The sequence below is a fragment of the Lepisosteus oculatus genome, chromosome 2, assembly GCF_040954835.1.
Source record: "Lepisosteus oculatus isolate fLepOcu1 chromosome 2, fLepOcu1.hap2, whole genome shotgun sequence".
In the NCBI taxonomy this organism is placed as follows: domain Eukaryota; kingdom Metazoa; phylum Chordata; class Actinopteri; order Semionotiformes; family Lepisosteidae; genus Lepisosteus; species Lepisosteus oculatus.
Window position 1 is genome coordinate 8,863,733 of NC_090697.1, and position 17,196 is coordinate 8,880,928.

Consider the following 17,196-nt stretch of genomic DNA (forward strand, 5'->3'; position numbering starts at 1 on the left):
AGGAATGTCCAACTCTGACAAGTTAAAAGAACTGACAAGAACAAAGAAAACTGCGAGAGGTCCTGATTTAAGTATTCAACGTCCTCAAAGACTCTGACTAAGAAAAAACCCTATGAACTTCCTCAGAATCAGCGATGATACATGAACCAGAGTACACAAACTAAAAGTAAAGGGACAGTGCCTTCACATCTATGAAGAGGAGCCACTTCCTTACAAAACAGGTTATGGGAGTCTGGAACAAGCCACCTATCACACCCAGCGCCGATACCTTAGCGTCTTTCAAAAAACAGCAGGATGAGATCCTCAAGTCAGTGAGCCACAAGCGCCCTGTGACTTGCTCGTGCGCAGTCAGCCAAGTAAAAAAAAAGAATGCCAAAATGCCAATCCATCAGAAAAGGAACAAAATAAGTGCAGGTTTAATAAGGGAAACCAAACAACAACAAATAGGCAAACAGAAAAAAAAACTACAGGTTATTACAAAACTTGAATCTAGTTTATAAGGCTCTGTAGCCTAACACAAGACGGTGGAGCAGACAGACACAAGACAACATAAGATTCACAACAGGTAACGCACTATAGAAAAAAAACCTTTTTCAGTTCATAATTTTACAGTAAGAAAATGTATGCTTTATTAAGACTGAGAGGTAAGGTTGCTATCTAGTTACGAAACCTAGATTTCAGGTTTTTGTTTCCCAAGACAAGCAAAACAGTAATTCAGTGGCAAGATGCCAGGATTAACAGTCATGTCGACAAAGTACTACAAGGATACTACTAAAATTAAATTAAACTACTAAAATAGACATTTCATTGCCAGCAACTACTGCTGCACGCTGTATTGTTGTGCATTTGATAAATAAACTTTTATTTGATTTAATTTGAAATAAAACAGCAACTTCTCAAATAACCATGTTTTTCAGTAACATTTCTGAGTCTCTGAAATTGAATTCTAAGATTTTCTTTTTCCTGAAAGATTTTCTGAGAAAAACATAAGAATAAGAGACAGCTACATATCTTTTATACACAGCTGTGTGAAAACGAGAGTGAGGAAAAGCATCGTATTTTCTAAGTTTAACATCAAACTCTGAAGGCCCTGTTATATGTGGAAATGTTGGAGATTCTCAGAACCGTTTAGTCAAATGTCACATAACTCTTATCGTTCCCAGACATTATGAAGACCTAACACACTGTGTAAGCCCAGCTTTGTCATTTCCTCCAAGTCTTCACTACGTCCGATAATAATCTCAAGGCTTTTACAGCACTTTTAATACAGCATTATCACACAGCTTTGATGCTTCTCCTTATCAGACACATTTCTGATAGCAATTCCTTAAATACCCTCCACCAGAGTACACACTTTAATTAGTGGCACTTAATCAAGACTTGCCATTAAAACTTGCTAAGTGATTAATAGACGGTATTAAAAGATTTTACATTTGCACGGTATAAAATGATATTGATATTAACCAGATTGAAATACTCATCTTATATGAAAAAAAATACTTTTTTGGGAAGGGGCAAAGAAAATTAAAAACGACAGTGCAAGTGACACCCTAGATGTCGTTTCAAAAGCAACTAAAAAGAACCAGCTTTCTAATCACACTTACCCTATTGAGCTGGTTATTTTCCAGTATTAAACTCGTAAACTCCTTCAGGAACTCTTCCATTTTCTTCACAAACTGGGTGCAGGCCTGCTCACACGACGTCCCCTGTTCCACTGCACCTGCAACAGCCTGGCCAGCCTCAAGGAGAAGCGAGCTGGGAAGGACAGCCTCACAGTCTCGGTACAAGAACGACACGCAGTCCAGCAACTGGCAGACAGAATCTCTTATTATGCTATAGTTCTGGTCAGAAGCAAGGGGGTCGGGTGTTGCGTTTCCCAACTCCTTGATTCTTCTGAGACCCAGTACATTTCGTAAAAACTTGGTGTGGAAATGAACGGCTTTGACCTTCTTGCTTTCGAAGTTCCAAGCCTCGAACGCGACCTCGCGCCTCGAAGAGGCCTGCTGCACGGCCAGGTCCCCGAGTTCCTGACTCGGGGGCAGGCTCCCCATGTTTCCGGTGTCGCATCCGGAATCTTCTTCCGGATTCGGCTCGTGGCTCGTGGAACACAGGACGTCTTGAGACAGTATTTCCACGGAGCTCTCTCCTGAAACAAAAAGGTGGAAGCCTTCAGCAAGAGGGCCTGGCTCGTCTTTCACACAAGAGCCCCAACCTCGGGTCCCGGAGGGCCTGGTGTTGTCGTTCCGACTTCAGCAGTCCATTAAACATCCGCCCGTTTTCTAATCCGCTGATCCCGTTGCAGGGATGCAAGGGGGAGTCAGTGCCTATCCTGGCAAGCAAAATACACCCCTTCGGGCCGCCTGTCCATCACAGGGCTGTCAGACACACACGCTGAATTTGTAAAGAAGTCAATTAACCAACCAGCTTGTATTCGGACTTTGGGAGGAAACCAGAGCCTCTGGAGGAAACCGACGCAAACATGGAGAGACCATGCAAACTCCACACAGGTAGCAGCCAAGGAATGGAGTGCAAGGCATCAATTCTAACCACTGCTGCTCTTAAACAATTCACCTGTATCATCTTGTTAGATACGGGATTTCTTGAAAGGTCATTTACAATTGACTACTCAAAGCATTCACTTTATTTAAAGTACAGCTACATACTGTATAAAGCTTTATAACTATCAGATTACTCCCTTATTTACATCATCATACTCCCTTTTCAACATTATCTGTACCTTTTGTCTTCTTTTACCCCATTCTCAGTTTGGACGCACCCCATTTCCCCACACGCCTATCATCTTTAAACTGAAAGTGAACCTTTTTTACAGGGGAAGGTGATGAAGGAAAAAAAGTGAGTGCCAAAGGGATCGGTACTAAACCCACTGCTGTTCCTAAGTCCAAATCAGTAATCGAGGGAAGTCTGCAGATGATACCAAAGCGTGAGGATAAGCAAACATTGTAGAGCCCGCAAAAGAAATAAACAAAGATTTTAATAAAATTCTCAAGAATGGGCAAAGACTTGGCCGATGATCTAACCCTGAACATAGACAAGTACAGGGTGTTGCTTGCAGGGACTGTAGTAAAGACAAACTATGCACACAACATGGGAAATGTAGAGCCTGATGAGGTTACTTATGAAAATGACTTTTATGTTGAGATGTTTTTCAATATGGGGAAACAGTTAACAAGACAATTTTAGGATATACAGTATAGTTACTAATTTAGAGATGCCCTTTGGAAAACACATTAAGAATATTGTGGACATGTTACAAACAAAATATGTCTGCTTTGGAATCAGTCCCAAGCGAAGTAACCAGATATATTCCAGGGTTTAAAGGAATAAGGAAAGTCCAACACTGACAGGTTGAAAATGCTGAACTGTGGACATTTAAAACACAGAACAGAAGGCATATCTTTACCAAAAGAGATGTAGGAGTATGAAACAAGCTATAGTGTGTTGAAAAGGTAAGAAAACACCCTTAAGATTTTATGGTTTAACATATTTAAACATACTTGGCCTTCACCTCGTCCTCACCAAGTCATAACAGCAGATAAAACTTAATTTAACCTATACCACAAAAAATAGACAGTCATTATTTATTTATTTTTAAAAAATCTGCCATCATAAGATATCCGAGATCTTTGTGCACTGGCTGACTCAAAGGTGGAGCTGTTTGGCCATAATGCAAAACAACATGTTTGGCGAAAACCAAACACTGTTTAGACCAGAAGAACCAGCCATCAAGCACAGTGGTGGGCGTGATTTGAGCCTCGTTTGCGGACTCAGGATCTGGACGTGTTGCTGTCCTTGATTTTATCGCTGATTCCACAGTGTACCAGACTGTTCAAGAGGAAAATGCAGAGTACAGACCTAAAGGCGCCGTCCTTCAGATGAGACGTGAAACCAAGGTCCTGACTCTCTGTGGTCCTTAAAAATCCCAGGGTGTTTCTCAAAAAGAGTAGGGGTGTAACCCTGGTGTCCTGGCCAAATTTCCCATTGGCCCTTACCAATCATGGCCTCCTAATAATCCCTATCTATGAACTGGCTTCATCACTCTGTTCTCCTCCACACTGAGAGCTGATGTGTAGTGAGTGTACTGGTGTACTATGGCTGCCATCGCATCATCCAGGTGGATGTGTAGGCAATTATTAATTAAAGTGAATTAATTAATTAATTAATTAATTAATTAATTAATTAATTAATTAATTAATTAAACCCCACAGAGGTGCTGTAGCAGGACTTAAAGAAAGCATTGCATACACGAAAGCCCTAAAACAACACAAAAGTGAAGCAGTTCTCTAAGGAAGAGTGGGCCAGAATTCCTTCAAGGCGATACGAGAGACTGATCAACTCTTTCAGGAAACATTTAATTCAAACATCTAGCTGCCAAAGGGGGTGTCACAAGTCAGTGAATCAAGGTTTTTCACACATAGATATTGAATGCTGCCTGATGTTTTGTAAAATAAAAGATGGAAAAGTAGACTTTGTGTGTGTTATTGGTGAAACCAGGTCAATTTTATCTACTATTAGTACTTGATGTGGACTATGCAAAGGTCAAATGTGTCTAAATATGTTACATCATAAAATCTTAAGGGGGTGTACTTTTTCACCACACTGTACTCAGCCATGTTGCTGAAGGTGATGCCCTGGCTTCTTTCAAGAAACCGGCTCCTATATACCAAAGAGGCTAGAGGGGTCCAATGGCTTCCATTTATTTAATCAATTTCTTAATCAATTTAATTGGTTTGACTTAATCAGATCAATTTAACAATGACTCGTGGCTGTTTGGGTACTGGTGCTTAAATAATACCTAGTGAAGCTGCACAAACTTCAAGACCCATTTAAAGAAAGGCATCACATACAGTCTGTGAAAGCAAAGATTCACCTGTGTTCAAAGGTCATTACTGTCCTTTCTATTATGCAGACACAGCTCAGTGATTTGCCACTTGCATGTTTAATTCTTGTAGCTATGAATACCCTGCTACAGTAAGCTTAGAGTAATATATGTATTAATACATGCTTAAGCATAAGCATTGCATCGCACTCGTGCATATGACAAATAAACTAAACTGAACTTAAGTCTGTTTTGGCTTCATTGCTATTACATGTACTGTATGCCCTTTCAAATGTACCTGTATATAAAATAGTGATACTTAAAGCAATTTAAACTAAGCAGCCAGTAATCTCACAAAACATTCTCTACATTTAGCACTAACAAGTAAAGGGAAAAGTACTGTACCTCTTTCACCCCTGCTTTCTGGTCTAGAGAGCATTTTGGTGAGAAAGAGTTCCTGTTGTAGTTGTAATACTTTCTCCTGAAGTTCCTCTGCTTTCGCCTTCCAGCTCTCATCTCTGCTCTGAAGCCTGGTGACCAGATATTCTGTGTACTGCCTCCCACTTTGCTCTGGCGGTTTATTAAGGATGATAGCGAGGGCCAGACCTAGCTCTGCTGTCCTGCGGTACCAGGTTTGCATGCTTGCTCCTGAAAATAAGGATGAGTGGGAGGAAGACCGAGCATCTTGAGAATTCCAATCCAGAACAGACACATTCGCTGTGCGTTTTCTCAAAATAATTCAAGGGTGTGAGTACCACCCTAATATTCAAGAATCTTCATATCTGTCATATCAGAATCCATTTTCTAAGCCCTCATTTGAGACTACTTCAGTTTAAAAAAAAACTAACTGAATGCCTGTTTGCACCACAATTCAAGTCACTCTTTTTTAAATATGATAAAACCTCAGATTATTGTAATTTTTCTTCCAAAATGAAGACTGAAACTTTAACATGACTGATCTTGTCAGTCTAAACAAGGCATTTCTCCTTATTATTGTGTTTGCTGGCAGGTGTAAAATTCTCCGCACAGCAGACTGCCTTGTCTAGCATTAGACATGTCTGAGGAAAGCTGGTTCCAGCTAACCAACCACATTCACTGCAATGTTACATAAGATCTTATTTCACCTCTTTAAATCAAGATCTTACTTTAATTTCTCTTACACAACATCTTAGTGTATCAGCACCTGGTTTTAAGTGGGTGAACCTGTAATCAATAAGTTCCTTTTATACCCACTTTCTAAAAGGTCTGGATGAAAAATTCAGTTAAGACGGCATTTTAATTAATTTTTCAATGAGATAATGGTTAACTTTTCTTATGCTAAACAAGTATTTAGAATCTTCTATGGATTATGCATGGCTGTAGCTTTATAGGACTATTTTAAATGTCCTGAAGTTGGGTTTGTTGAGTCTGATGTTTCCCAGGACTCGATATTGGGCCCCATGATATTCAACATTTATGATTACCCACTCTGTCAGATATTAAAATCACTTGGTCTGAATGATCATTTCTAAGCTGATGACACCCAAATCTATGTCCATACTAAATCTGACATTGAGTTAGCTGTTTCTGCACTCCCTAATTACATCATCCTTCACTTAAACTATGACAAGACTGAGGACAAGGTGCTGTACTTGACACCTCCCATCACCTGTGTAAAGCCAGTGCAGGAACTCTAGATGGCACTGTACTTGAACTTCAATCCGAATTGAAGAATTTAGGAGTGATATTTTATCCTGGCTTGACTTTTGACCCTGAAGTGCAAAATATAGTAAAAGCATAATTCTGCCATTTCAGAAATATTGCCCTTTGTCGACTTCAACTGTACCAGAAAACCCTGCAATCTTTCGCTGCATCTGATTACGGTCATCATTATGTCTCCCAAGCTCGTTAACAGTACGTGCTACAGGCTCCAAAGCTCTGGGATAGGAGTCACCCACCCTAAGTGTATTCAAACCCAAACTCAAAACCTTTCTTTTCAGGAAGGCTTTAATTAAAATGCTGTCTGTGTCTGCTTCATTTTCTAATCATCATTTATCTTCTATTGGACTTCTAACCACTTGTGTTTCTTATTTAATTTGATATTTTTATCATGTTTTAGATGATAAAACAACCATTTGCATTGTATGGGCTTTAATAACAACAACAACAACAACTGACCTGTAATATTGCTCTATACATATTATTATAATACAGTATATATCCCACCACGTAAAATGCATTGCCTACATGTGCACATTTTGTACGTGTGAAAGGGGATAACATGGCTATGAATGAAGACTGGACCTGGGACATTTCGCTAGGTCTGGATTAAATAAATCCTCACGTACGGAGAAGGTACGACACAAACGAAACGCATGCGCAAACTCCTTGCGGTCGTTTATCGAAAAGACAATATCATTAATATCAATATGATTAATATCATTTTGAGTTTAATATTGTACAAGGTCTAGATGGAGGGCTAGGGTGTATTCAAAATGTTTAGGATCTAACTGAAAAAAACTAAAACAAAAGCGGGATTTAAGAGAACTGCCCACGAAATCGATCAAACAAAAAGTAGGTTAAACGCTGCTAAGTATTAGTGCTGCAAAACGCACTTTCTACAAGAAATGATATACCAAAATCCAAGAAGAAATTGATACCCGATTTTCAGTGGGAAGCGAACACTTAGATGGGACACTCCGTTCACCGTGTAAACGGGGCATTTGTGACTTTTCCAGTATGTAAACGGAAGTGATCAGATGATACCAGTGGATATTATTCATAACATTCTCACTACATGATTTAATTTAGATGGGAAAAGTAAAGGTTAATCCCACGCTGAGGAGTAAAGAGAAATAATACATTGAAGAAGGAGAAATGTCGCCTGCGAAGTCTTCTTCAGGTGGCTGGGAAGTCATCGGTTTGTCATAAAAATAGTAGAAACGCCACAGTACATTTTCAGAGGAAGTCTTTAAATGTTACTTTTTTAACCAACGACTTAATCCATCCGTTAAAAGCATGAAGCCAACATTTAACGTACAACCAACTAGCAGGGTAGCTCCACGCTCCCACACTCCTTCGTGTAAAGTGCCTCTTGCTGTCAGACTTAAATACACTGGCGCGTAGTTTCCACTTGTGACCTATAGCGTTTCATCATTGTTCAAAATCCTCCTTTCCTGCCGCCTTTCCTCGTATTCCTGCTCAATCTCCAAGTCGTATTTGTTATCGTTTTATTTATTTTTTTAATGTGGAATTAACCTCTATTTGCCCCGTGGACCAAGAGGAACGATATTTCGTATTTATATGAACTTGAACCTGAATACCGCGTCTCCCCTCATCCAAACTTTTTTAAAAGATAGTAAATGTAGTGTACAGAAATCAGTCTACAGACTTAAATCGAAAATACAATTAATTTACGTGACGTTAGCAAACAAAAACAGCCGCGTTTAATTAAAGTGATCCGTCAGGTTAGATCAAAATAAACTGGCCAGACGGACACATCATTACCTTCCTCGATGTCTCTGTCCATATCATCATTAGCCTTCAATTTTCCAGTTAAATTCATTAAAGACAATATAAATGACTGCTGTTACCGAATTCAAATCCTGATCGTATCAAAAATGTAAAAATCGTTAACTGTGATGACTAATCTACGACTATTTAACCCTTCGAGGTCTCATCAAACCACACCTGCCGGAACCGGAACCGGAACCGGAAGCGGAAGCAGTTGTTTGTATCTGCCCGAGGCCGGTGGATTCTCGCGTTTCATGTCTTGCGCTTGAACTGGGTGGTGTCGGTTGTCTTAAAAGATATAAAGTAGCATTTAGGAAGAAATAGAAACATATTTTTAAAAGAACAAAGTAAATATCACGTGCCGTTAGGTGATAACAGTGTGAGGCTGCTGGCTTGTACAGGAGAGAAAAAGATCGCAAAATCTTTTGTTTGCGTTTTCTGGTTTTCAGTATGCACGTTCTGTGTCTTTAATGGAGATGGTTTGTTTGGTAGTGTGATGTGGATACGGCAGTATACATTTCCATGATACATTTCTAAAACTTATATGCACGAGTAATTTTGCTGCCATTTCAGTTTTGGGCAAGTTTAAAATGTGGTCTGTGTGAGGCCACGGTTTACCTGTTGGTGTTACTGTACTTACGCTGGCTGTCACTTTCAGGATTCATATCAAGACCTACCACAACAAAAGACTAAGGCTTGGGGGAGGGGAGACGTTTGCGAAATTGAAATAATGGTGTTGCAGTGGCTCGGCACATAATCCCAACCTCCACAATGGGTCAATCAAAATGAAAGGCTTAACAAGACACTGTTAACCATGATTCTGACCCAAGGGGAGAAACTGTACTGGAAAAGTGCCCTGTCAAAGGTCATTCACAGACATAGTGTAACTCTTTGTGAAATGAGGATACTGGATTCTTGCCTTATGTCCTACTTGTTGTTCTTCATCACTCTCCTGTGCATCCTAATGTATGAGGGGAGACTGGAAACTTCCCAAGGATTCTGTGACAGACTACCAAAAGCAAAATGCATGAAGCAGATCGATTTACATAGAAAGCTGTAAATAAAATAATCCCGGGTGAAATCTGCTGTGACAGGAGAGTTCAAGGGCATGACTTCTACCTGGAAAATAAATCCTCCTTTGTGTTCTGAATGAAAGAAATACTACAATGAGAATAATGGTTCAATAAGAGTTTGAACTTTGAGTTACAGGGACGTTCAGTGAACAATGTCTAGTGTTCTCTAAGGAAAAAAACACAACTGCCTCTCAATGTGGGAATGTGGAAGGACAGTCACTTTGAGTGTGGAGATCTGAATCTTGGAGAAATGCCATAAGCATGCCGATTGTTTGAAGAGGGGGGGAAAAAAATTAAAGTTCATTGAAGCCACTTCAACTGTACCCTAACAGGAAGGGCGCATGTAAGATATGCTGTATAGTACATCTAGAGGTAATAGACATTCATCCTACCACTCAAATCTTTTTCTGTTGTCTCAAGTTTTGAGGATCAAAGGAAGTGTGGACTGTTACTGTCCTCAAATTACATTCTCAGACATTTAAATGACTTCAGAGTGGAGAGCGACGTTAGCAGGCAGGCTGAAAATAATAATCGGTGCCAAATCCTTAGGTGAGATTTTACAATTGCAAAAGCAACATCTACAGTACATGGTTTCAGCTTAATACGCCCTTTGGCAGATTAAGGAAAGCACCATGTGAAGAATCCAGTCCTATAAGTGTAGACTTTCGACCAAGCTCACTTAAATCGGGTGAAATATGCGAACTCAACTGATCAGTGTTTTGGAAGGATACATGTTGGGGGCATGTCATTTTCAGGCAGATAGTATGGCAGTGTGGATGCTCAGGAGACTGCCCTGTACCTTAATACTGTAGACACCCTGGTTCTCCAGAACCAGGACTGGGGACTCCTACTTGAACACTGTTTACTAATCGAGCTTCCATTTTGGTTTTCTGCCAGCAGGGGATGACAATGTTGCCTTCAACCCAGGTTCATAAGAAACAGTGAGGAGAAGCCATCTTCCAGTGAAGTGTAGCAACTGCAAAGAGCAAAAACAACTTGCACTGGCATTTTATCAGATATGATCATTACATTAATTCTTTTCATTATGTCTGACATCTCTCCTTAGATGTGCTGTGAAAGTTACAAAGCAGTGATATGTGTGGCCACTGTTTGGAGCATTACAAACTTTACATCTGCCATGTATCACTTTGCAGAGGTTGTCTTGTGGGATCCTCCCTAGAGCCTGGACAAGCAGTCTTCGGTGAATCTCCTGAGTCTGCATGGCAAAGGTTGCCCTAGCTCATCCCACTGCTAATGTGCTCAGGCTTAGTGTGTAGGGCATCTGCAGCACGGCGGTCACCTTCTTGTCTCTCAAGAAAGCCACTGTGACACAAGCAGCACGAGGGATGTTGTCCTGTTGGAATATTTTCCTGTGGTGGTGAGAGCAAAGGAGGGGCATCGATGGAGTTCCATGGACGTGATCATTGTGGCACTGGGCACCCACGTTGCCATTTTCAATGCGAGTTAAGTTCTGTGGTAATAAAACACACTTGCTAGAACGATCCCACTCGGACCACCCCTCGATCTTGGTGAGGTGTTGAGACTCGTGGTCTCCCAGCTTGTGACCTGTCGTGTTGCACTTGAGGTATATCAGCCCCATTCTGTGTTTTTCTTTCTCGGTTTTCACCAGGCTTGACATTCAGCTGTGCTGCACTCAGAACAGCTCCCTTCCAATGATGTGATTTTGAAGAGTCCCTCTATTAATCAGAATTGTTCCAAAAACTATTTCATCACTAATCAAAACCTGTATACCTCATATTTCAGAAATATGCATGCTAAAATACAATAAGTTTCTTTTGACATCTGGGTAATTGCATTTTGTTGGCATTTTTGCGATAAGATAAATTGGTAGTTCTGTCTACGTATGTTCCCATCACTTTTGAGTCACGTCACTCTTCCCAGTCCCTGCTGATGACAGGCAGAGCTATGACATTAAGCCGCCACCACCTTGACTTCAGCACTGACGGTCTGAACCATGCACAATGTGGGGTTGGTGTCAGATGTAAAGCTTAGTATTTACTCAACACGTTCCAATTTTGTCTTGAAAGTCTATAACTCTTTCAAAGCTTCAGTAGGTCTCGCAGTGGCATTCCAAACCAGTTTCCTCCTTGCCCAGCTGCGTTGTTTGGAGGGACAGTCAGGAACTATCCGGATGATACAATACACATTCCACTTTTTAATCATTGACTCCACGGTGCTCCAAGTGATATTTCGAGTTTTTGAATTGTTTGATAATGATGAGGTACACTGCAATGGACTGGTGTTTCATCCGGGAAGAATGATGCATTTCACCCGTTGCTTGCTAGGATTGGCTCCAGCTCTTTCACTGCCCTAAATTAGATATAGTGGTCAGAAATGGATGGGTGGATATGATAATATATGACCTGAGTTCTCAGAAATTTCTTTTGCATATAAGCAGCTATATTTTACGCACAGAGAGACTTGCACAAATATATAAACAGTCAAACATTACATTTAAAATAAACATAACATTACATAAAAGATATCGACCCATGCATACTCATTACACGCAATGTGTTGCAAGAATCCCCCACAATCACCCCGAACCCCTGTAGTTGTATGATACTCCTTCATTTTGCACACAACCACTACTCATTGTACTTGACTCATAACTCAATACTCCTTTATTGTGAACTCATTTATTGAGAAGTTTGAATGTGGGATCAAGCATTTCCCAATTTTAAGTCTGCATAGAGGGACTTCTAAAATGTCTGTTTGAAGGCAGAAGTTGGTATTCTTCATGCAGAGCATGTGAGGGATCAGAGGAGATACTAACAGCTGCCTCAGAATTATTTCAATGTAAGCAGTTTGAAAGCTCTTATACTGTACCTTTCTTATACTGTGCCTGTATACAGTACTATCCCCAAGATTTAAAATTTGAAGAGACAAGTTCATTTGTTATGAAATCATTAAAAGCACTGTTATTGCACAGTGTGCCTCATTGAGTTAATTTTGTGCACCTTAATTAATTTAGGTTTGACCCAGCAAAGTGTTTAAATACTTTTCCATTTATTGCTTTTCCATATCTCTTCCATATTAAATATGCAATTCTTTTTTTGTTGCTTGATGTATGAAGTAGTTTGTTTCTATAAGAATGTGTATTTACATTTTCAAAGTATAATGACTGCAAGCTTTAAAGTAACAAAATGTAAAAACTGCAAGTCTCTGAAAGGATACAATATACAGTAGAATACCAAGGAATTATCTTAAATCTTATCTCAGATGGGTTTTTTTTTTCAGAATTCAGGCTTACTCTCAGAATTCTAATCATAGAATTAGTCATTTAATTTTTAATTTCATTGTTGACATCTAATAAATGTCTAAGACCTCTTAAGCTGTATCATAGAGATTTTTTATTTGATTACATTGCTGTTCAAAAGAATATTGCATGGAGACTTAAGTTCACATACAGTAAGATGATGAGCCATAAGACCTTTAGTTCTCATGTTTTCTTCCTTTTCACGTTCCAAAGGGATCAGTACATTTTCTTTAATCACTTTTCAGACGCATTCATGAAACCAAAAGCACCACAGCCTATTGTTGTCAGAGAGTGAATTAGTATGGAAGGGAGTTGGTTAATTAATGCACTTCCACTGAAGCCGAAGGTAGCACAGATGGAAACAAGATGGTTGCCTGGCAAAATCTGAGCCTCTGATGTCACAGCCCTCTCTTGACAGAGATTCGAGGGAAAACAAAGATTGGTGAACCGACTGGTGAAGGGTAAGCAGAGGAAAGACAGCCAAATGCAAAGTGATTACAGGAGAATGTACTGTACAAAAAGTGTATGACATCCAGGAGCACCCAAATGTAGACAGCTAGAGCGGCACAGTAATCTGGGGGAAACGGGTGGGTCCGAGGCCCTGTAGGAATCTGGGGAAACGGGTGGGTCTGAATCCCCTGTAGGAATCTGGGGAAACGGGTGGGTCTGAATCCCCTGTAGGGATCAGGGGAAACGGGTGGGTCTGAATCCCCTGTAGGGATCAGGGGAAATGGGTGGGTCTGAATCCCCTGTAGGAATCTGGGGAAACGGGTGCGTCTGAGGCCCTGTAGGGATCTGGGGAAACGGGTGGGTCTGAATCCCCTGTAGGAATCTGGGGAAACGGGTGCGTCTGAGGCCCTGTAGGGATCTGGGGAAACGGGTGGGTCCGAATCCCCTGTAGGGATCTGGGGAAACGGGTGGGTCCGAATCCCCTGCAGGGATCTGGGGAAACAGGTGGGTCCGAGGCCCTGTAGGGATCAGGGGAAACGGGTGGGTCCGAATCCCCTGTAGGAATCTAGGGAAACGGGTGGGTCTGAATCCCCTGTAGGGATCAGGGGAAACGGGTGGGTCTGAGGCCCTGTAGGGATCTGGGGAAACGGGTGGGTCCGAATCCCCTGTAGGAATCTGGGGAAAGGGGTGGGTCTGAGGCCCTGTAGGGATCTGGGGAAACGGGTGGGTCCGAATCCCCTGTAGGAATCAGAAGAAACGTGTGGGTCTGAATCCCCTGCAGGGATCTGGGGAAACGGGTGGGTCTGAATCCCCTGCAGGGATCTGGGGAAACGGGTGGGTCTGAATCCCCTGCAGGGATCTGGGGAAACAGGTGGGTCCGAGGCTCTGCAGGGATCTGGGGAAACGGGTGGGTCCAAATCCCCTGCAGGGATCTGGGGAAACGGGTGGGTCCAAATCCCCTGTAGGAATCTGGGGAAACGGGTGGGTCCGAGGCCCTGCAGGGATCTGGGGAAACGGGTGGGTCCGAGGCCCTCTAGGGATCTGGGGAAACGGGTGGGTCCGAGGCCCTGCAGGGATCTGGGGAAACGGGTGGGTCCGAGGCCCTGCAGGGATCTGGGGAAACGGGTGGGTCCGAATCCCCTGTAGGAACCTGGGGAAAAGGGTGGGTGCGAGGTCCTGTAGGGATCGGGGGAAACGGGTGGATCTGTTACCATACCTTTTCTCTTAACATTTTCTGAACTTCCCGTTTCCCCAGTTCACATTTTTGGAAGCAATTTTTCCCCCCTGAGCTGCAATTATAAAATATGAACTATGGGGATCTCATATTGCCTTCCTGATACTTTCAGCAGTGGTTTTATTTTAACTTCTTCTTTGAAGACTGTTTCTCCTAGAAACTACTGTAAGTTTTTTTTTATTATTATTTATACATATATACTGTAGCTGCTATGGGGTGAGATTCTATTGATTCACCATTTTTTAATCCCGCTTGTTTGGAGAGAGCCTTTGTGGTGAACACCCATTGGATTTCTGCTATTTATTATTCCTTGTTTGTATTTTCTTACTCTTTGCTTCATATCTGAGTATTTGTCTTGTGGTGGTGATATTTGATATGGTTGCATGGGTGACCAGTTTAAGACGCTCTCACGTCTCTATTTGCGGTTAGCTCTTGGAAGAGGTTACGGTCTCCCTCAAGTGGTTTGAACGTCCTGCACTGCAGTTGGAAAGGAGTAAATTAGGAACTTGAATGTGAGAGGAACCACCTGACCCGAAGCACATGAACTAATGACGTATTCAATTGTATTAATTGTAAAATCTTTTTTACTTCTATCCTTGCATTATTTGGGATGATTTTTTTTTTTACTGCATGTCTATGGTAAAAAAAAAAATGAAACGCAAATAAGACTGAGGGCTAAAGATTTAGTAGCTGCTGTGTCAGCAGTCATGATTGTTTAATGAGGAGCATTTTCCTTCATTTCCTTTCATTTTCAGTACATATATTTACACAGATAAGTTTGGAATAGGGAACCCTTAATCTCCTTACCAATGTCTTTTCAACTGTCATTTGCATTTAACAAAAGAACCCTTTTGCTTAATTGGGGGCACCTAATTCACTGGGGAATTTGACCAGAATTAAAGGTGTTTACTAAGAGTTAGAATCCTATTATGTTTATTCAATGTCTAAATCTCTGTATGTTCATACCAAAATAAAAAAAAATATATATATAATTGTAATTTTTTGTGCAATTAATTTTTTTTTTGCAAAGCATTTTAAATATGAATTCGATTTTACTTGAGATGAAATGTCGTTACATTTTCGGACAGTGCTACGGCTATAGTACGCGATAGCGTAATGGTTTTCATAGTCATATACTGTAGATAAAAAAAACTCCATAGCTTGAAACAATTTACTTTCTTCTTCCTGGTTGATCATTAGATTTGAACCTTTTTCTACTACTGAATAGCCTGTATTCCAACCATCAGCATTGCTGACATGCCAAAGAAGATGCCATAAGAATTGAACAAGTGATGTTGTTTTTTTTGACAACCAGCCACTGTATGACTTTTATTTTAACCCTTCTTTGTTATTCTTAGTTTCATCCAAAGACTCACCCATTGAATCAATTAAACTTGGCTGTAAGATGATAAAAACAACCGCTCCCCTCCCCAGGAGAAGCGGAGTGAAAATGGATGGATAAAAACAAAATGAATGCAGATAGTTCTGGGCATGTGTGTCTCCCATCAAAAACCAAAACTACCTTCACTTTCCAGATGAGGATGAAACACCATGAGCAGTATATCTGACATGATAACTCAGCTTTGTTGCGCCGGTGAAGCAAACTTGTAAAACGTTTGCAGATGGAAAGTGCAAAGCTTTGAATACAGCACATTATGAATGTTATCTTTTCACCTTCAAGTGTGCATTCACAAAGTCTAGCTCGTGGACGTCTTCAGAATCAACAGTGAAACACGAACTAGAGAGCTCTTCTTTACTCAAAAAGTTGAAGGTGTGTGGAGAATGATATACAGGCATGTTATTGAAGCCTACACCCAAGATACAGCTGGACGGCGTCTTCAGATCAATTAGGAACCAGCAGAAAAATTAGATGGTTAGGACAAATAGCCCCCTCTCATTTTAACTTTTTTATGTTCTTTATAAAGCCCTGCCTGGGGTTTCAAAGCAGTTCGCTTTGTTAAATCATCATCATGCATCAGAGGAGAGATTTTAATTAAGTCCTCCGAGATGTAAAGGTATCAGGTAAAAACTTTCAGTTCTTTAATTTATGTTTAAAGGCTCTTATTTGACTGTAGGGAAATTTAGAAATTTTGCGGAAATTTAAAGGTTAGGTTATTTCAGACTTTCCTCTAGAAAAGGAACCATGCTGAATATTAAGTCACCTGCATTTACTCAGGAGGTATATTGAAACATAAAGACTATTGCACTATGTACTGTACATGAAGCACATGTACTGTATAAAATATAGTTTCCTAATGTAATTAGCTTTTTTTCTTGCATAGCTTTTGTTTTATTCTTTATAAGGGCTAATTATAATAAGCATACAATGATTTCCCTATGAAATTATAGGGCCATATAGCTATGAAAGCTCCATAGTATAACACTCTAATATTTATAATATACTTTAGACTAATACTATATTTTAATAAAATCACAAATATTGAAATGGATCAGTGTCTCTCTTATCTCTGTGCAGTAGTACAAAACATTGTAATGTTATTTTGTTACATATTGATCAGTGTGGATTTGTGTATAGGACTGAGAATCTCTTAGGGTTGTGGGTTCAAGTCTTATGTACTGTTACATGAATAATGACATTGGTGTTAAGATTTCTTTAACTTTAGTTTTGCACTCAGTCCTACTTGTACAAACCAAATATAAAGAAGGTACAGTGCCATCTTTGGATCACAAATAACTTAATTGTTGAGAGTCTGTTTTTTTATTATGTAAGAATTTTTTATTATTATCAAAGAATGAACAAATAGAACTAGAACTATGAATCAAATAATATGTAAAATATTATGTATTTGAGGCACTTGCGTGCAGATAA

The 17,196-nt window shown here is 40.3% G+C and overlaps 2 protein-coding genes across 2 annotated transcripts in view; both read right to left on the reverse strand.

Moving 5' to 3' along the window:
- mei4 (meiosis-specific, MEI4 homolog (S. cerevisiae)) overlaps positions 1–8,484 on the reverse strand; it is a 32,185-nt gene extending 23,701 nt beyond the window's left edge. The window contains exons 1-3 of the mRNA XM_069186150.1: positions 8,324–8,484; positions 5,243–5,485; positions 1,605–2,146 (exon numbers count right to left, since the gene is read on the reverse strand). Coding sequence (XP_069042251.1) covers positions 1,605–2,146; positions 5,243–5,485; positions 8,324–8,381 — 843 coding nt within the window. The 5' untranslated portion in view covers positions 8,382–8,484. The remainder of the gene's footprint in view (positions 1–1,604; positions 2,147–5,242; positions 5,486–8,323) is intronic.
- A 4,882-nt stretch (positions 8,485–13,366) lies between these two features.
- LOC138225512 (cleavage and polyadenylation specificity factor subunit 6-like) lies at positions 13,367–14,346 on the reverse strand. The gene is made up of 2 exons (XM_069185820.1): positions 14,002–14,346; positions 13,367–13,870 (listed from the first exon to the last, which is right to left on the reverse strand). Exons 1-2 carry the CDS (start codon positions 14,344–14,346, stop codon positions 13,367–13,369), a joined length of 849 nt encoding a protein of 282 aa, XP_069041921.1.
- Positions 14,347–17,196: the final 2,850 nt, after the last annotated feature.